Source organism: Poromitra crassiceps, assembly GCF_964638095.1.
Source record: "Poromitra crassiceps genome assembly, chromosome: 3".
Classification (NCBI taxonomy): Eukaryota; Metazoa; Chordata; class Actinopteri; order Beryciformes; family Melamphaidae; genus Poromitra; species Poromitra crassiceps.
The window spans coordinates 52,835,223-52,857,388 of NC_139625.1; the positions used below are offsets into that span (position 1 = coordinate 52,835,223).

The 22,166-nt window shown below is 43.7% G+C and overlaps 1 protein-coding gene across 1 annotated transcript; it reads right to left on the minus strand.

Moving 5' to 3' along the window:
• Nucleotides 1-472: 472 nt before the first annotated feature.
• On the minus strand, nucleotides 473-22,125 carry LOC310773746 (phospholipid phosphatase 2-like). The gene is made up of 6 exons (XM_083633688.1): nucleotides 21,875-22,125; nucleotides 5,674-5,825; nucleotides 4,986-5,248; nucleotides 3,682-3,739; nucleotides 3,223-3,399; nucleotides 473-2,182 (listed from the first exon to the last, which is right to left on the minus strand). Exons 1-6 carry the CDS (start codon nucleotides 21,957-21,959, stop codon nucleotides 2,030-2,032), a joined length of 888 nt encoding a protein of 295 aa, XP_083489814.1. The 5' UTR covers nucleotides 21,960-22,125; the 3' UTR covers nucleotides 473-2,029.
• Between the last annotated feature and the right edge of the window lie 41 nt (nucleotides 22,126-22,166).

Consider the following 22,166-nt stretch of genomic DNA (forward strand, 5'->3'; position numbering starts at 1 on the left):
CACTGCGCCTAGTTCTAGGAAGGTTCCTAGTAGAGGATGGGTCAAATAAAGAGGATGAATTTCCCCATGGGGATAAATAAAGGATAACTTAAAACGAGCATGCTTTGATGACTGTTTAGGCATGAGGAGTGATGATTGGTTGTATTTGATTACTTTTGGCGGAAATGATTTTGCCCTGGCTAATCCAGTGTGGTATTTTAAAGCGAATGGCTTCTGCATGTGTCTCAGAGATGGCGTAACAAACGGCCCCATTCCTCTGGCACGGAGGAATCCCACAACCCCCCCAGCAACAGGTCCGGACACGAACCTCGCTTCCAGGTGGTGTTGTGCACCGTTTTCAAAAGCAGCAGCAGATCATTATTCCGGGGGGGGGGGGGGGGGGGGGGGGGGGGAGGGGTTAAATGACAACAATCCGACTGCTCACATGTACACTGTTCTGTAGAAGGAAGCACTCATAGACAACATGCTGGCTAATATTTATAGAAACTACACAAAGCAACCAATAACGGGGGGGAGAGACAATGAATAAAAGCGTGTACATTATCTGCAATGCGACAAGGAGGTTACACACACATGATGTTCTTACAGGGAGAGAGAGAGGGGGGGCAGGTCCATGAAGGTGTGCCCATTTTGGTATTTGGTTTGTGTCACATTTGATCCCTCCATGAAAGTGAAAGACAAAGATACAGTAGATCATATCAGTAACTGAAGGGAGGGGGGAATCCTTTCACAGAAGCCTAGCTGAGCAAGAATTGCCCTAACCTGGAAACTGCTTAGCCAAGTGAGAAACTGGATACAGTCATAAAAAATATCCCTAACGGTGTAGAAAAGAAAAGAAAAAGTGGGCTGTAGGATGGGGAGTATTCAAAGCTCTTGTCAGAGAATAACCACACATAAAAAAAAGCTTAATTACATTAGCATTTCACATGGCGCAACATTGACACACCTGTGCACTTTTAGGGAGTTTCAATGTTAACCAAAAGTGCTGAGAAAAACATTTGATGGATATTGAGCACAGGAAACATGGCTCCATAACGTCGAACATCTTTAGCCATCTTATGCCCCATTCATCTCAGATTCAGCTGCTACATATAAAGGGCAACATTAGTTAGTTTGAGATAGCTGGATACAATGTGACCAGCTCCAAAGATTACAGTGCAGTGTCACAGCAAAGTAGTGGTGATACATTTGTAAAAACTATACAGTTTATTAGATACAGTAGTAATAAACATGGCTGTTAGCACTATACATAATGGTAGTTGTATGTATGTAACACTTGAAGCAGTCTGTCATTACATATATGCATGTAAAAGGCAGGAAAATAGAGACATGGCATAGAAACATGACTTAAGTGTCAGGGACAGACCGACAGAATCTCTTTCCAGTGTAGACAGTTTTTCTAATATAACAACACAGTCTTATCTGACTGCCACCAAAGGCCGGACTACAAAACAGGCAACAAAAACCAAGAAAACGACAGATCTCTTTGGCAGTCTTCCCTCGTTTCTTACATAACTCACAGTTTTGAAATGGAATATAATTGTGTCTAAAACTGGTTTCTCTTCAAACAAATAGAGCACAGCATTAAGAGACATAACAACATGATAAAAAATTGCACACTATCAAATAGTCTCACACACACACACACACACACACACACACACACACACACACACACACACACACACACACACACACACACACACACACACACACACACACACACACACAGCAAATCCATGACATGTCATGACATGACAAGACTCACACCAAACTAAAAAGTCACAGACACACAGGTCTTGGGAATCTCTGTTGAGTTTTCACAGCTGTAAAGTTGTGAAGTCATCTCCAGAGGAAGCAGGTCTAGTCACATCATGATTCCAGGATAGTGGTGGTTGTGCGATCTTTCTTTGCTCTACAAGATCCTTTGGTGACGGTTATCAAAATGTCGGCCCTGGTTAGCTAGTTAGAGGGTAGCTGTAGCGGTGTACAAAGTTGTTGTTTTTTGTCGTTGTTGTCGGTAATGTGTTCATACAGGTCCGGGGTAGTTGTAGTGGTTTCCGTGCTGCGCGTCGGGAGGCTGTGGGCTGGGTTTGCGCTCCAGGTGTTCGATCTCAGCCGTGTCTGGTCGGGTGCAGCGAGGCGCCGGACGCTGCTTGAAGAAGTCCGAGGCGTAACGGACCTGAAAATAGAAGAGAGAGATTTAAAATAAAAACAATACCCTGGCAGTTATGCTAGTTGATTAAAGCAAAATTCAATGGCATTTTCATATAAATAGATGTTCTTTTTGCTTTCTCTGTCACCAACTGGTACATGATAGTGATTCAACAGACAGAGTCTGGTAGGTCTTTCTCAATGTGTATTTCATCATCATCATCATCATCATCATCATCATCATCATAATCATCATCATCATCATCATCATCATCATCATCATCATCATCATTCATGTAACTTATAAAGCGCTTTTCATTGACCCAAAGATGCTGACAAAAACAAAAACAGAAATGAGGGACAGGGAACACTACAGATACAGAATAGATAGTGAAGGTAAGCAGGGATACATAGAAGGAGGGGGGTGGGGGAGTGGGAGGAAGAGGGGCCGGGCAGACGAGAGGAGAGAGGGAGCAGGGAGGGGCAGTAGATGTGGTTATGGGTAGGAGAGGTTGTATGCCTGGGAGAACGGGTAGGTTTTTAGGAGGGATTTGAAGATGGTGAGTAAGGGTGAGTCTTGGACGGGCTGGGAGAGAGTGTTCCAGAGACCGCTCTGCAGAAAACTGCTCTGGGAAAATTCCTCTGACACACAGGAAGTGATGCGTTTTATGTTTCTAGCAGTAGCAACAGAGATTTGTTTGCAGTCAATAGAGGAAGAACTGGGTGCTGTGGGTAGTTAGCATGAGCAGCGATAGCCACCATGGCTGAACAGACAAAGAGAAGAGAGCCACCTACAGAAACTCAAATAAAAAACGTCATCAAAAGAAAATGCGAAAAAGACATTGATTGATTGATTGATTGATTGATTGATTGGTTTGTTTATTGAGTCATTGATTCATTGTTTCATTGACTGACTGACAGGTGATCTATGGGAAGTGCAGTGTAGGAACACAACAATGTCCATGGCCAAAATGAAGACTTGCAGTTATCATGAAAAATTAAATGAATACCTAACAAGCACACTGAAATGTCTGAGTAATGAGCACACATACACACAGATATACTCACGGTGAGCACAGCAATGAGCGCCCCCTGTAGCAGACCCACTAGCACATCGCTCCAGTGGTGTTTGTAATCGGACACGCGCGTGTATCCCACATACAGAGAGAATGCCACCAAGAAGAACTGGATGGTCGGTCTCACCAGCCGCGTCCACTTCCCCTGCATCCGGGCCTGCACATACAGCTACACACACACACACACACACACACACACACACACACACACACACACACAAAAGAGGAAAAACACCCTTTTGTGATACGTTTTGGACTGAATTAGTGATCTTCCGACCATTGTACAGTGTGTAGCATTACAACAATGATGTTATGGAACGTCAGCCATGCGCCCGTGTCGGCACCTCGTTCTGTTCTGTGATTAAGTTGTGTGTGTGTGTGTGTGTGTGTGTGTGTGTGTGTGTGTGTGTGTGTGTGTGTTTGTTTTTTGGAGCGACGATGGGACACTCACCGACAGAAAGAGCATGCAGTACATCCCAAAGGAGGAGTGGCCAGAGTAGAACGATAACCTGGAGGCAAAATAAACAGCAGACCACAAATACATTATTCACCTGTTTGTAGGGTAACTTAACAAATTAAAATCCAAACAAAAGAATTAAGAGACGAGGATCAGGGCTAGACCAGTATATCAGTTTGCAGATATTGGCCTTTTTCTTATAAATAAATAAATAAAATAACATAAAATAAATTTGCCACTCTGTGTCATCCATCTCCAATCTGATGGATATGATGGCGATTGTTGGATTAGATTATTTACTGTAGAATTGATCAATACTATATTGGGTGTCTATTAGGGCTGTGGCGATTCACTTATCTCCCGATTCGATACTATCACGATTCTTGGGTGCCGATTCGATTTATATTGCGATTCTTAAGTATTGCGATTCTACGATTATTGCGATTCGATATTACGATTTATTGCGATTTTTGTTTATTTTTTTCTTTTATTTTTTCAGTTTGTTTGCTTTTTTACACTAGATTAGAACATGGGAAAAGTTGAATCATACACTAGAGACTGTATATTATATATCATGAGTAGGGCTGGGCGATATAGTTAAAAACAGGGGCGGACTGGGATCATAATTCAGGCCGGGCATTAGATACCAAGCAGGCCAGGCCGATATGGGCCAACGCGCGTGAAATTTGGGCCGTTTGAAGCCAGATTTGGGCCGTTTGAAGTCCAATTTTACAATGAGATGCACCCACTTTAACCCTGAAGTGTAATTATTACTTCAGACTAACTAATAAAGTAATAAAACCACTAGTAAACCAGTAGGCGGCGCCTAGCCTGCTGTCCAGTGAGTGGCCTGACTGCAAGCACCCAAATTTTTTTTTTTTTTTTTTTTTTTTTTAAATTTGCGATTATCGATTCTGGAATAAAAGATCGATCCAAAAAATCGTGACATTAAAAATCGCGATACTTAGGTGAATCGATTTTTTCCCCCACCCCTAGTGTCTATGCAATTATGCAACATTTTGATTAGATTCCACGTATATTCTGACTATTATTATCATCCTGGGTTTCAATAAGTTTCAATGTCTTTCAGAGGTGTTTCCATCTGTCCAAGAATAAAATAAGATCAGAAAAAGATTTTTTTTTAACCAAATTTATTTTATTTTATTTTTTCTTAGCATGAAAATGGTAAAATTGAAATATATTGATTATAAGCTCAAATATCAGCTATCAGCATGTTAATTCCAAAAATATTGGCCTTGGTATCAGTTTTGGACAGAGATAAGCATGTGTATCCCCACCTAGACTCGGTCACGTTGCGCACGTTGCCGGTGCAGTTGATCTGCAGCATGTATCCGTTACAGACGACCGGGGAACACACGGACAGGAAGTTTGGGCGGGGCCGGCCAATGGTGAACTTGGCCAGGTCGGTCAGTGATTGGCTGACAGCAGCTCCGAACAGGAAGGTGCCCACCACCTTGTACAGCGCCGAGAGGTACTGGTTGAACTGGGAGTTGGAGTGCAGGCGCTTGGTGTAGACCAGGTAGGCCTCTCCTGATGTGATCTGTGGCAGGAATAGAAGACGTATGGAGAGAAAATCAGGGGGTTCAATCCAAAAGGCTAATATTCAGGATTTTAGTTTTAGTTTTACTGATCACTACTCAATATTTCAACAATAGTAAAACATTTTAAAAAATAGTTACGGAAATAGTCTAAATAATCCTCAAAACAATCCGTTGTCAGTTTTACTTTTGTGCCAGCACTCATTTTTTACAAGTGGGAAACACATTTTAAAATGGCAGCTGTCTTGTCCTCTTCAAAATCAGTGATAGTGTAAACAGTTTCTTCTCTCAAAATGTACAATTGCTGCAGAATTAATTGTTATACTGTCCAATATTTTTCCCATTGTGCAACTACCGTAACTGTATCTGTTTTTGTCATGTTTGTCTATTTTTGTAATGTTAAGTGATTAGCTTAACTGGGACTCACAATGACGATGGAGCAGCTGATGGTGACAGCAGCCATGGCACCGTGGGAGATGGTGTCTCTCCTGTATGGGTAGCTGATGCTCTTGTCGTCACAGTAGATCCCTCTCTGGTACGGGCTGAACATCAGTGTCAGGATGGCTGAAGGCAGAGCAGCTGTAGGAAGACACAAGAGCTGACTGTCTGTTCTCACAGGAAGACACAAGAGATGACCGTCTGTCCTCACTACTCTGTATTCAGAAGACACAAGTGATGACCGTCTGTCCTCACTACTCTGTATTCAGAAGACACAAGAGATGACAGTCTGTCCTCACTACTCTGTATTCAGAAGACAAAAGAAATTTGTTTAGAAGACACAAGAAATTACCATCTGTCCTCACTACTTTGCATTCAGAAGACACAAGAGATGACCATGTCCTCACTACTCTGTATTCAGAAGACAAAAGAGATGACCATCTGTCCTCACTACTTTGCATTCACAAGACACAAGAGATGACCATCTGTCCTCACTACTTTGCATTCAGAAGACACAAGAGATGACCATCTGTCCTCACTACTTTGCATTCAGAAGACACAAGAGATGACCATCTGTCCTCACTACTTTGCATTCAGAAGACACAAGAGATGACCATCTGTCCTCACTACTTTGCATTCAGAAGACACAAGAGATGACCATCTGTCCTCACTACTTTGCATTCAGAAGACACAAGAGATGACCATCTGTCCTCACTACTCTGTATTCAGAAGACAAGAGATTTTTTTAGAAGACACACAAGAGATGACCGTCTGTCCTCACTACTCTGCATTCAGAAGACAAGAGATTTTTTTAGAAGACAAGAGATGACCGTCTGTCCTCACTACTTTGCATTCAGAAGACACAAGAGATGACTGCCTGTCCTCACTACTTTGCATTCAGAAGACACAAGAGATGACAGTCTGTCCTCACTACTCTGTATTCAGAAGACAAAAGAGATTTGTTTAGAAGACACAAGAAATTACCATCTGTCCTCACTACTTTGCATTCACAAGACACAAGAGATGACCATCTGTCCTCACTACTTTGCATTCAGAAGACACAAGAGATGACCATCTGTCCTCACTACTTTGCATTCAGAAGACACAAGAGATGACCATCTGTCCTCACTACTTTGCATTCAGAAGACACAAGAGATGACCATCTGTCCTCACTACTTTGCATTCAGAAGACACAAGAGATGACCATCTGTCCTCACTACTCTGTATTCAGAAGACAAGAGATTTTTTTAGAAGACACACAAGAGATGACCGTCTGTCCTCACTACTCTGCATTCAGAAGACAAGAGATTTTTTTAGAAGACAAGAGATGACCGTCTGTCCTCACTACTTTGCATTCAGAAGACACAAGAGATGACTGCCTGTCCTCACTACTCTGCATTCAGAAGACACAAGGCCATCAGCCACTTTTTGACTGCACCTTTAAACTGACTTTGTGAGCTAATGGATTTAAGTGATGCTGGTAGACTATTCCACGCTACTGCTCCAGTGTAGGCTAACATACTTTTCCCCACTAGAGTGCTGAATGTTGACATTATGGTCACTGGCCCTGGTCCTGTGGTTGTGGGAATCACTAACTCATATGAAATAACCTCTGAAATAATTGGGAGCTGAGTCCCAGTAAATACCATGAAGCAGACTGAGCTTCAGCATGGCCACTCTGGCCTCCACGGTGAGCATCTAGGTGAGTATGAGGGGCAAGCTTCAGAACTAGTCTGATACGTTTATTCTGTGCAGTTTGTACTCTGTTGCTTAGATGTTTAGATATACTGCTGTACGAACTTGTGCAACCGTAGTCAAAATTACTTTGGACCAGAGCCACTGCCAGTGTCTTCAAGGTAGACATCAAGATACTTTGATTTCCTGGCTAAAAACTTAATTCTTTTAAAGGATGGGTTTTCCGTGGGGAATATGAATATATATTAAATCTCACGCCCCTAAGGTTTTCGAATCCGTTGAAATTCTTGAAATTGGAGCTTCACTCCCAGAGATATCAAGCATCTCTCACATATTTTTTGGGCCAGCCGACGCGTTTCGCGTCATCTGGCCTAAGTCCGCCTTGCGGAAGTCGTGCACCTATGAACTACAACTGTTGTTGGCCATGGTCCCGCCTCTAGAGGTCCTCCACGCCCCTTCAGAGGCCTTGACAAAAACCAAAAGGCAGCCATCTTTCCAACCGCCTAGCCTGCTGTAGCTAATATTAGCTTCCCATAGTTCCTTGCAAAGAGACCATTATCTCGGGAACGGAAGCACTAATCGACACGGGACTGGCGGCATTGGAAAGCTCGTCAAATTTTACATCTAGTAGTAGGTGGGTTGAAGTAACGAAATCAACGCTGAGCAATGTACCCGTTTTTACACATTTTTACAGAAAATAGTTACAACATCAGATGCGCGTAACTCCTACGAAAATGCCTTAAAATGCATGAATTTTTTTTTATGAAGACATCTCCCGACATATATACTTCAGTTTAAATGTGGTGCAATTTGGAGGCAATTTATTTTCGATTTATTTTCGATTTATTTCTTCTTCTCTCCATATATTATTGTCGAAGCCTTCTTCTTCTTCTTCTTTGAGTTTTATGGCGGTTGGCAAACATATATGTGCATTACCGCCACCTACTGGAGTTTGATATCAGCCAAATGCCTGAGGGGTGGGCATAAAAACGAAGGCCACGCGAGCCCAGTGCATTGTGGGAAATGTAGTATTTCGAGTCCCCGCACCCGCACCTCCCCCCCACCACCCCCCCCCACACACAGAGTGGATTTCGGTTGATATCTCTGTGAGTAAACCTCCAATTTCAAAAATTTCAACGGATTCGAAAACCTTAGGGGCGTGAGATTTAATATATATTCATATTCCCCACGGAAAACCCATCCTTTAAGCACATTTTCTAAAACTTCAAACTGCCATATCCTCCCCCGAAGATGACACTATCAAGTTTGCAGCCCAGGTATTTTACTGTGGATTTAGACATTATAACAGACCCCTGTGCTGTGACGTTAAAAACGGGAGAGCTTCTCATTCTAAATTGAGAACCAAATAAAATTGCTTTCGTTTTGCCCAGGTGTAAGACAGTGTGTTTTGCCCAGGTGTAAGGACAGTTTGTTTTGCCCAGGTGTAAGACAGTGTGTTTTGCCCAGGTGTAAGACAGTGTGTTTTGCCCAGGTGTAAGGACAGTTTGTTTTGCCCAGGTGTAAGGACAGTTTGTTTTGCCCAGGTGTAAGACAGTGTGTTTTGCCCAGGTGTAAGGACAGTTTGTTTTGCCCAGGTGTAAGGACAGTTTGTTTTGCCCAGGTGTAAGGACAGTTTGTTTTGCCCAGGTGTAAGACAGTGTGTTTTGCCCAGGTGTAAGGACAGTTTGTTTTGCCCAGGTGTAAGACAGTGTGTTTTGCCCAGGTGTAAGACAGTGTGTTTTGCCCAGGTGTAAGACAGTTTGTTTTGCCCAGGTGTAAGGACAGTTTGTTTTGCCCAGGTGTAAGACAGTTTGTTTTGCCCAGGTGTAAGACAGTGTGTTTTGCCCAGGTGTAAGACAGTTTGTTTTGCCCAGGTGTAAGGACAGTTTGTTTTGCCCAGGTGTAAGGACAGTTTGTTTTGCCCAGGTGTAAGACAGTGTGTTTTGCCCAGGTGTAAGGACAGTTTGTTTTGCCCAGGTGTAAGGACAGTTTGTTTTGCCCAGGTGTAAGGACAGTTTGTTTTGCCCAGGTGTAAGGACAGTTTGTTTTGCCCAGGTGTAAGGACAGTTTGTTTTGCCCAGGTGTAAGGACAGTTTGTTTTGCCCAGGTGTAAGGACAGTTTGTTTTGCCCAGGTGTAAGGACAGTTTGTTGTCAGCTAACCAGACACTGATGTTTTCAAGTTCTGAGCTGCCTTATCCGGGTGAGACACAAGCAAGCCAGAATCCTCTGCATATAAAAATAACTGGCAGGAACCAGCATCACTCATATCATTGACATACAAAAGAAATAAAAGAAGCCCCAGGACACTCCCCTGGGGCACCCTGGTCCCACAATGGACCTCCAAGGGAACTGACTATTTACATCAACAAACTGATCCTTATTTGTGAGATAGGATCTCATCCAATCTAGACTCACGCTATTAAAACCATGTCCTTTAATTTAGACAGCAACATTTTATGGTCGACTGTATCAAATGTTTTTTGAAGGTCCAAAAGCACCATACCACACCATTTTGCTTGGTCTACCTCCTTTCTAATGAAATGGATAAGGTAGAGCAGGCATGTATCAGTGGAATGTGATTTTATAAAACCAGATTGGAAGGCAAACAGGAGGTTTACCTCATGAATATAGTCGTTAATTTGCTTATCTTTCCAAGACTTTTGATATCACGCTTAGAATCAAAACTGCTCTATAATTACTATGCTGCACCTTACTGCCCTTCTTGCGATATACATAATTCACTGTGTAGATTCTACATGGTCAAGATCCTGGGAGCTGGACACACACACACACGCCTACAAAGATGTGTGCGACAAAGCATGCAAACGTGCCGATGTGTGCACACACCCAGTACACATACAAAAAGGGGCTGATAACCTACACACAGGGTGATAACCTACTCTCACACACAGGCTGATAACCTCCACACACGCACACACGCACGCGCACACACACACACACACACACACACACACACACACACACACACACACACACACACACACACACACACAGGTGTTATGAGAAATTCCCCAAAACTGATCTCTCACGGAAAAGTGTAAGGAATGGAGGTCTTGTTCTCTCCACCTCTGCTGACCCCATCGCCCCACCTTTCTTTCACATGCTTATGAGATCGACAGACAGGGAGAGAGAGAAAGAGAGAGAGATCAACAGACCGAGAGAGACAGACAGAAAGAGAGAGAGAGAGATCGACAGACAGAAAGTGAGAGAGAGAGAGAGAGGGAGGGAGAAAAGAGAAAAGAGAGGAAAAGGCCCAGAGCCAGACTGGCACAGCGGCTCCAGAAGAACATAAAGCTGTCTCTTAAATCTGAGCAGGACAATAGGCTGGTCCACGAGGCCCATGTCAGGAACTTTCTACACTCAACCATTAAACAGTTTTCCTGTTTTCAAGAACTCCAAGCTTTGACCCGTCCAGTTCATCAGAGCACGGGTCCCAGTTTGTTTTTGCAAGCGGGAAGCTGTATATTTGTTCGGGTAATGCATCAGAGTGGCTCTCCACTAACAGATTGTTTCCTTCCTCCAGACTGTGTGTGACAGTCCTCTTGACAGGTGGGATTTAGTGAAACCACACACACACACACACACACACACACACACACACACACACACACACACACACACACACACACACACACACACACACACACACACACACACACACACACACACACACACACACACACACACACACAAACCTGTTCCAGACAGGTAATTTGGGAAGGCAATTCCAACATGATGTCACTGATGAAGACTGCATGTGTGTGTGTCTACTGGTCAGGAGTGTGAATTAAGTCTGAGGTCATACACACCGCGACGCTCCGTCAGGTGTGAACATTTACAGTGAACGTTCCCTTTCCTCTCCTCGCTTTCAGCCATTGCTTCCGTTTCTCCTCTCAGTCGACAGTTTAGAGTTTCAACCACAAGCAAAACCCTAACTAACCACGCAGAGGCGGAGTCTACAGACTTACCTATTTACCATACACTGTACTTGTTACCTTGCATCGCCAAAATGACAGCTTTTCAGGAACTAAGAAAAACAGTGTGGTTTCTAGCTTGAAGCCAATTCTTTTTTTACAGTATCCAAAGGGGTGTGAGACAATATACATACAGTATACAAGAGGAACATGAAACCTTTCAATGGATGTGAAAACACAGCGGTGCAACAGCCTTCTCCCCTGTCCCCGAGAGCAGCGCTATATAATTAAATAAGCAATGATCGGTTGCTTTGCTCAACACAGGCCATCTCTCTGGTCAGCCATCATTGCAGCAGGTCAAGCACGCCCTCCTCCGCTCCTCTTTGAAGTGTGAGCTAACTAGTGTTTACTCTGCAGGGTGCAAGGAGAACATTAGATAAGAGACGCTTGTTTGACACAAGTCCCTGGTGGCTACCAGTTAGGCAAGGGCACACAGACACACACACACACACACACACACACACACACACACACACACACGCACACGCACACGCGCACACACACACGCGCACACACACACACACACACACACACACACACACACACACACACGCACACACACACACACGCACACGCACACGCGCACGCACACACACACACACACACACACACGCACACGCACACGCGCACACAGACACACACACACACACACACACACACACACACACAGACACACACGCGCACACACACACACACACACACACACACACACACACACACACACACACACACACACACACACACACACACACACAGATTATTTAACAACAGGATCTGCAAAGAAGTCGATCCCCCCTTTATATCAACCGTGCTGCAGCAGTCTGGGAGCGAGCCCATGGAGAGTTCCTATTATCTCGGTGGGGCCCGACTGTTTTTATCTGCCCTATTATTCCAGAAGGCCTGCTATGTTTTTATAGGCCTGTGTTATGGGGGCACCCCCCCTTGCCCCCCCCCCCCCCCCCGCCACCAGAGGCTGGCTGGCTGAGCAGAGAGAGAGAGAGAGAGTGAGAGAGAGATGAAAGAAAATGACCCCAAGTACAATACAGGTCAATGCAGATAGAGCCATGCATTATCTGAGATGAAGCATGCAGTGATGACGCTAATGCGGGGGGAGGGGGGGGGGGGGGGTTGCTTTGATGTCACTCTAGTCTGACATTTGACTTGCAGCGGTTGAGTTTGTTCATTTTCTAAATGAAGTTTGACAACAGCAAACTAATCTTTAGCCCGGTCCTTTCTGTGTGGATTTGCATGTTCTCCCCATGCGTGCTTTGGTTTCCTCCGGGTGCTGCGGTTTCCCTCCAAATAATTATGTGTAGTATGTATATGAGTATGTAACCTCTATGATGTAGTATGTATATGACATACTGCAGTGATACTCAACTGGCGGGCCGCGATGGAATTGAAAAAAAATAAAAAATAAAAAATTACAGTGCACCTGAACGCAACATGCAAGATACCCGCTGAATAAGTGTCCAAAGTCATGTCATTCTGGCCAATACTCCACTTCTGTTATAGCATTTCAGTCTGGAATATGGAATATCTTTCAATAATCTATGATTTAGCTGCTAAATTGTCAAATACCGCCGTCTGCTCGCTACCCAGGCACTTATGTTTGTACTTAACCTAACTAACTTAACCTAACTAACTATCCGGTGTGCACAACATTGTCAGACTAAACTCCGGCTGACACCCCAAAAACCTACAATCCGCTACAGAAAAATGTATATTGTTTGTTTATTAACTGGCCCCTGGCCTTCTATCATTTCACAAAAGTGGCCCCTGGGCAAAGCAAGTTGAGTATCCCTGACATACTGTATACTACTTGTGTTCTTTTTTTTATGTCGAGGCCCCCTAAACCAGTGGTTCTCAAATGGGGGTCCACGGACCCCCAGGGGTCCGTGGCACTTTGCCAGGGGGTCCGCGAAAAGTTTTCAGGTTAAAATTTTTTTTATTTTTTTTTATTAAAAAATAAAATGCTACATGTTACTTATTCCTTCTCAAACTACTTCCTACATGGTGCTAGTCTATCAAAATATCTTGGCTGTCATTTATTGTGTTGCATAGTGGTTTTCTGTACTGTTGACAAATTGTGATATTGTAAGTCGCTTTGGACAAAACAAAAGCGTCTGCTAAATGACGTAATGTAAATGTAATGTAATAAAAAAAATATATATATATCTTTTTTTTGCAAAATCTTCATAGTTCAACAAAAATAGTTTATGCTTTAAATCTAAAATGGTTCATGGATTACATTCTAATAACAAACCTATCAAATTAAAAGTCAAGCACGTTACCGTGGAAACAATTCAGCTTAGCCCAAAATCACAAATCAGAATGAGGGGGTCCCCGGTATATTTTCTATCTTGTAAGGGGTCCTTGGCTGAAAAACATTTGAGAACCTCTGGACTAAACTGACACAAATTAGACCACGGACGGACCCCCATTTTGTCCCAGGGTCCCCCATCTGATAAAGATTTTTTCTTTTAGATATTATTACAAATTGTATGAAACCCATGGCCAAAACAGTCATACATTCTGTCATTGTGTTACTTATGGATGGAATTATTGCGGCAAAAATTACCCTTTTTGCCAGGGACCCCCTTGGAACCCTCTCAAGGACCCCTGGGGGTCCTCGGACGCCACTTTGAGAACCACTTGGCTACACAAATAAACAAGACTAAACTAGACTGACTACACTAGCAAACAATAAAAAATTCTTCTTCCCTTCTCTCTTTCAAACAAAGCTTCTGCTCAGTATTTGTCATCGGTGACAGAATGGAGCGAGCGGCCACAGGAGAGATACAGGAAGAAGGGAAAGTATTGTTTTACGCTTTCCCAATCCGTTTCCTCCCGATTCCACTTTGAGAAAATAAACATGATGGAATTCGGGATCAGACACAAGTACAACTTTCCCTTGACCGGTGACCCTGTGCGGGAAGTGGAAGTGTTCCTGTTATTCAGCTCTCAAGATGAGAGGCGCCGTCGCCGAGAAGAACCACATATTAAGTAACAAGTAACAACCCTCTGCAGTTGGAGCTCAGATCAGCCTGGAGGATTTGTCTAAACTGTCAGAAAATCAGTGGTAAAATCTGCAGTTTTAGGATTTTGATGATATTTTGTGTGAGCACGTCCTTTTCTTTGAATTGTTTGCCAGTAGTGTGAGTTCCTGCACTTTTCTTTGTCAGTTCAGCCATGCTGGCCATCGCTGCTCCTGCCAACGACCCACTTCTTCTTCTGTTTGTGCCAGAAATGCATCACTTCCTGTGGGCTGGGGGATTTTTCTTGGTAAAGTCCTACATGACACTGAGTGTTTAGAAAAAGGTAAAAGCTTTTATGAGCTTTCAGTTGAATTACTATTGTGTTATGAGTCTGCAATAGAGAGACACAAAATGAACATTTATTTATACAAAAAGGGTGAGGATTACTAATTTAAAAAATACTTTTTTGTGTCATTTTCAGTTGCTCAATAATTTGCTGTACAGCCATATTGACTAATCACTGGGCGGCTCAGTGGTTAGCGCTGTTGCCTCACAGCAAGAAGGTCCCGGGTTTGAACCCCGGTCCGTCCCAGGTCCTTTCTGTGTGGAGTTTGCATGTTCTCCCCATGTTTGTGTGGGTTTTCTCCGGGTGCTCCGGTTTCCTCCCACCATCAAAGACATGTATGTTAGGGTTGATACTCCTGTCGGTGGCCCTGACCAAGGCAATGGCGAAAGAGCTGGGGTTGGTCCCCGGGCGCTATGCTACGGCTGCCCACTGCTCCTAGTTCTAGGAAGGTTCCTAGTAGAGGATGGGTCAAATGCAGAGGATGAATTTCCCCATGGGGATAAATAAAGGATAACTTAACTAATTGTGTGCACCTCAGAATCAAGTCTCGTTAAATGTTGCAAAGATCTCTCTCTCTCTCTCTCTCTCTCTCTCTCTCTCTCTCTCTCTCTCTCTCTCTCTCTCTCTCTCTCTCTCTCTCTCTCTCTCTCTCTCTCTCTCTCTCTCTCTCTCTCTCTCTCTCTCTCTCTCTCTCTCTCTCTCTCTCTCTCTCATATCATTGTGAATGTGAATCTAAACTGTGTATTTTTACATCATTGTGAATGTGAATCTAAACTGTGTATTTTTACATCATTGTGAATGTGAATCTAAACCAGGGGTGGGCAATTTTTTTTTCCTGAGGGCCATACTGACTTACATCAAGTAAGCGAAGGGCCACACATTGGAGATTATACCTGCCAACATTTCGCGGGAGTCTCCCTATTTTTAACCCTCTCTGCATCAGTATATTGAATAACTAAGTAGCCTATTTAGTGTTTCGTAGCGTAGGTATTATGAAGTGTTCCCAACAAATATTGTTTCTCAGTAGTAAGGCACTAGTGAGAAATACACCAATGAGTGAAAAGTGTGACCTAGTCAACTGAAACTATGATATGGAGACTCTTGAGACGAGTCTGTGTGTGTGTGTGTGTGTGTGTGTCCATGTGCTCTCTCTCTCTCTCTCTCTCTCATCCAACCAACTTAGCATTGCTCAAAGTCTGACAGACCATAGTTTACACATTTTTTTAACCACACACACGCTTGCTAGCATGTCCATTGTGGGTTTTCAATGGACGTTGAGCGCTGATCTAAACTCACTCTTTAAGCCCCCCCCCCCCCCCACACACACACACACACTTTCTCCATTCCACTGATGCATCTCCCTCTCTCTCTCTGCTGGTTATTTCCACACAGGAATGTCAGAGAGCAGAAGTCAACACTTCCCACTTTACACTGACACGTACTTGGCAGAAACAGATACTGTGTGTGGTGTGTGTGTGTGTGTGTGTGTGTGTGTGTGTGTGTGTGTGTGTGTGTGTACAGTGTACACACACACACACACACACACACACACACACACACACACACACACACACACACACACTGTACAGTATGTACATGTGTCAATAAAACAGCTGGAGAGGAGGATCTCAAACATGTCAGCAAAATGTTAAAATGGCACATAAATAACACTCTGATGGGACAAACAGCAGCAGCTGTTGTCAGTCACTCGCTGTGTCCCGTCTGTTGCAAAACTCCATTTTCGAAATTTGATGAGATGTTTCTGTAACAACTCTGTTAATCATAATCTGACATTCACAATGGGGATGGGTGGGAAGAACACACAAGCAATGTCCTCTGCCTGCTGATTCTCATCTAAACAGTGTATTTTACATCACTGTCCTCTGCCTGCTGATTCTCATCTAAACAGTGTATTTTACATAATTGTGAATGTGAATATAAACTGTGTATGTTTACATCATTGTGAATGTCTAAGCCCATGGCACACCAAACGAACATTCTCAAACAAACACAAACAAACACGAACAAACACGAACAAAGACAAATGTTCGTTTGGTGTGCCATAGCTGTCTGTCCTTGTCTGTTCGTGTTCGGCGATGTTCTGTCATGTTTGCCAGGATTCGACTTGTTCAATCCGGCGTTGTTCGCTGTTCGCTGTTGTCTGGTAACTTCCCATGTTTTCAGTCGCGTATCCATGGAAACGGAGCTCACGCATGCGCGCCTAATGCATGCTGGTCAGTTTGGTCAGAGGCAGAGCAGAGCCTCCTCTAAATTAACGTTACACGCGACGCAGCAAACATACGTTTCTCTGCCAACCATGTGCCATCACACTGGGCATCAACAACACTAGCGGGAGACTTCTCCCATGCACTCCCGCAAATAAGTAATGTTTTGCGCAGCAAGGTTACATAATGAGGGAGAGAGAGAACATCCATGACGGCTAACAACGAGCTATGCTAATAACTAGCTAGCCGTTCAGAAACACATGTAAACAGCCGTGTGATCACTGAGAACGTCAGTAAAATAAGGAGAGCTGCAGGTGCTTATGCAGAACTAGTGCACGATTAAGTGCACAGTGGGTAATGACCCGCTGTGATGAAGAATATAGCGAGATTAACCAGGTTGATAGCAGAGAAAACACTGTTGCAGCTGCCATCAGCAGGACCTCCAGGTCCAGGCTTCAACTAGCGTTGCCTGTCACATGACGCCTTCATGGTCCCTCGATAAAGTCTGCAGAAATATGCACGTTCCCTCACCTCTCTCTCAAGAAGCGTCACGTGAGTGTGGCGTTTAATGCCATCTGTCGCTACAAAATAAATAAACTGGGTGTATCATTGTATTACTCGACAGATGTATAACTAACTGTGTCAGTCTGAGCCATCTTCTATGTGCTGTAACACAGTGCAGTTTCTATTTTTCTGGTGTTTCTTTTTTACATGTTTGGGACTGTTGTGCTGAATATGTTTGGTCGGTGTGCCATGCTTTCAAACAATCTCCAACATCTGCCAACATTCACAGACAATTGTCTGTTGGTGTTTGTTGGTGTTTGTTTGAGAATGTTTGTTTGGTGTGCCATGGCCTTAAGTGGACGTTTGAGGCAAATAGGAAGAAATTCCGTCAAGGTGTTCTTGAGATATTGCCTTAACAAGCTTGAAAATGGCGTTTGTGAGGTCACAGTGACCTTAACCTTTGTCCACCAAAAAGTAATTAGTTCATCATTGAGTCCAAGTCGACGTTTGAGCCAAATTGGAAGAAATTCCGTCAAGGTGTTCCTGAGATATTGTGTTAAAGAGCTTGGAAATGGGGTTCGTGAGGTCACAGTGACCTTGAACTTTGACCTTTGACCACCAAAATTCCATCAAGGCGTTCCTCAGATATCGCGTTAACAAACATCGGACGTACGGACGGACGGACAACCCGAATCCATAATGCCTCCAGCCTGGCTATCGCCGGTGTTGGTATAACAATTATAAGTGCCAGAAAGGACGGTTTTAAATCAGACTTGTATATTTTTCTGTGATTGACACAATCTGAATTGTACAAATGTACAAGTTTACAGTAAATCCAATTGATCTGATGGGCTACTCCAAGCAGGTTTAAAGTAACAGGAACAAAAAAGGGGGACATACAGTACAACAGTACAACAAAGGGGATGTACAGTTCAATGGTTGGATTATTCTGCAGAGTTGTTCACACAACCAGCTAACTAACTCGCTAACCGGCTGTGTGTTGTACAGTACGAACGTCCACTGAGAAGGGAAATTGGGGGGCTAAAGCTGATTTAGCTTTTGGGGTGAACCGTTCCTTTTTAAACACAACAGATTATTAGCTACAACAACTACCGTACTGTTTGAGCCAGTTCTTTTTTAAGTAAATAGCCCTGCAGCAAACCAAAGCACCTGATCAGAATCAAAAGAGCAGTTGACAGGATCATAATGAGTAAAGCGCTGATGGAGAAAGCCTGACCTCAGTGACTTCAGAGAGCTGGGAGAGCAGCAGGCAGCAGCTGTGCTCCATCTCATCCACAGACAGCTGGGACCATTACGGCTCCTCGACGTCTCGTAATGACCAAATAACATTAAGACAAGATAAACACAAAAGTCAAAAGCCAAAAGCAATGACTTCAGTAAGTCCCTTCAAACTCATTAGTTTAGCATTGCTCTGTAAACCACTGGAAACACAATGGATTCCTAAAAAGGCAGAACCAGCCCTGTGGTGAATAAAAAAAGTGCCACTTGTCGTTTCAATGGGATTTTCATCATGTGATCGTGCCATGTAGGACTAGTGATGCACAGATATATCGGTTGCATATTGGAAATGGACAATTTTTGCATGGTTGGCTACAATCAGCTCATCGGCCGTCAATAAGATTCAATCCACCAATACTCATTAACATATATTGGGTTACTAATCTGTTCCAAAGATGTTCAAGTTTGAATGGAAGGACAACCTATCAGCTTGAAGTAACAATACTGTTTCATTTTAATTAAATAGGGCATTTTCTTTTGTTATGTGAAAGAACGTTATGATCAAATATGTTCCTTATATGTTCATTTGCTTTCTGTTTATTTATTTTTATTTTATTTTATTTAATAAAAAAGGGCATTTTCGGTTATGTGAAAGTCGTTACGATAAAAGCTGACCCTTAAATCTCTATTCATTGCAATAATGAAGGGCAGAATAATAGACAGAGGGCACAAATGGGTCAATACGAAACAAAATATCAGCAGGCTATCGGGATGGACCGATTGTGGTGTTTGAAAAATCAGTACCGAGCCAAAATTTCCATGTCGGAACGATGCATCCCTAGCCAGCACACATTTAGTGATGGGTCTGGATGCAGAAAAAAGATTTTTCACTCACTGACATTGCTGTTGGCTCTTCAACACCAGATATGGAAATAGAAAGAACTCTACAAAGTCTGGATAGAGTTTGTGCGATGTCACCCTAATAGCCATCGCGATGGTTCCACAGTGAAACATTGTGATGAACGATGGCATCGTCATTGACGGGGGGTGCAGGGGGATTAATTAATGATTTAAGAAGTCATTGAGGTGCCGTTTGGCTGCGCCGACGCCACTGCAATGCACGTTCACAACAACAGGGGACTCAAACAGTAGGCTATTACTACCAGCAATATTGAAAGGCGCAAAACAAATAACGTTAATGTTACAGATCCTGATCAACAACGTGTGTGTGTTGAATTTAACTAGCTGGCAGAAAACGGGCAGAATTACTGGCAGCTAACATTAGATTAATGTGGGCTGAGTTTTGAACCTATGGAAAAATAGCAAACCGCACACTCTGGCTCAGATGCAAATCATATGTCAAGTCATGACACTGAACTGGGGTCGATAGTCGATAGCATTGCCCGCATCTGTACTTTGTGTCAGAAGAACTGGATGTGCAGTAGTGTGTGTGTGTGTGTGTGTGTGTGTGTGTGTGTCTGTGTGTGTGTGTGTGTGTACACTCAAAATAATGTAGATAGTTGTATGTGTTACTTCTTGTCTAACAAAAATGGCAGGATGGAGAGGTTACACACTGGGAGAGAGAGAGAGCGAGAGAGAGAGAATAGATTCAGAGATCAGTTACAATTTGGACATTCAGCACATTCCAGCCATATCAATCTGCTGCCACAGTGAGGAAACCCAGATACACACACACACACACACACACACACACACACACACACACACACACACACACACACACACACACACACACACACACACACACACACACACACACACACACACACACACACACACACACACACACACACACACACAGGTACCGACCTCACAGGGATTCCACTCTTTAGTTTGAACCTTCAACCAGTGGGCCATTAACTTCACTTTGCATGGCTGCTGAGCGGGGCAGGTACGGTCTTGTTTGCCCCCCAATTTCCCCCCTAAAAATCTGCAGTGAATAATAAGACATAATAACAGGGACGTTACGCTCCCCCCATCCGCTTACTGCTCCACAAATGCCCCCCACCTCTATTGTAAAAGTGAGCTGACGAGAGAGTGACAGATGGAAGGAGAGAATAAGGCTTTTTGTCCATGTCTATCTGCTACAAATGGTTTTGTACCGTCTCCGCAGTCCAGAGCAAGTTCTGACAGGCCGTTCACTAGTTACTCACACACACACACACACACACACCGTACAGCACCCCTTAAGACACACACACACACACACACACACACACACACACACACACACACACACACTTGGTGTGCAGTTTCTCAAAACACGTCTCTTAACTGTCAGAGAGGGAGAGATTCATTATTGACGGTGCTCTTTGCTCACCCTAACCTTAACCAAGGCCACAGGGCAATGGAAAATATGCAAAAAGTATGTTTGCATTCACATGGCCTGATGATTATCCATCCTGGAAATAAAAGACAGGTAGAGAGCCAGAGGGAAAGAGAGAAACACACACCCTCGTACCAAGCTACTGTGAACATGATGAAAAAGCAACATGGCCAGTGGTTGACACTCACCCTCTAAGCCTATCAGAGGCACCAGTGAAGTTCAGGACACGAGCCGGACTGTGTCTGTGTGAGGCATCTTTACTACTCAAGATCATCACATGAAAACCAAGATAAGACTATCTCCCTGCATCTTCTCCTCCCACATGAGTCATGACCACATTGAAAATATCCCCACTGGGGTCAATCAAAGCCAGAGTTCAATTCACTTGAGCTACAGTCTTACTGTTGGCAAAGACTCTGGCCTGTTTTAACAAGGTAATGAGCAACGTTGCAGTAGACACAAGTTTATATAGGCACCATATAGTTCACTAGTCACTACAAGTTATTTTTGTTTCTCCCTGTATGGAGATCTTGGAATATATATCTAACATGAGACAAATCCATATAGAGTGTGAGTGAGTGAGTGAGTGAGTGTGAGTGTGTGTGTGTGTGTGTGTGTGTGTGTGTGTGTGTGTGTGTGTGTGTGTGTGTGTGTGTGTGTGTGTGTGTGTGTGTTGTTTGTAAAGTATGCAAATTAATTGCAGAATAATCAGGGTTAGGTTGGGTTTGGGTGATCGAGATTTTCCAATAATCAACCCTACGCAATCAAGATGACGCATTAAGTGAGTGAGCCACCAAGCCTGGAAAAAAATCTTATTTTTCAGCCATGTTTGGAACAGAGAGAAAAGGGTGGTCACTCACCAACAAAGACACAAAGAACATCCACCACAATCAGGATCATCTTCTTCCCCTGCTCCATGTTTCCCCTCGATGGTATCTCTCTCATAAATAACTCGCCTTCAAAACGGGTGGCTGTTGTAACCCAGCGAGTGTTTGGAGTTCAAATGGAAAGAAATGGTGCCAGGGCAACCCGATTTGCTCGTTCTTCCGGCTCCACTCCTCTACCTGTCTGTCCTAGGTTGTTTAGGTGTGTGCACTGTCGAGGACGCGTTGCGCTCACAGCGGCTGCACGGTGCGCACTGCGCAGTCCTTT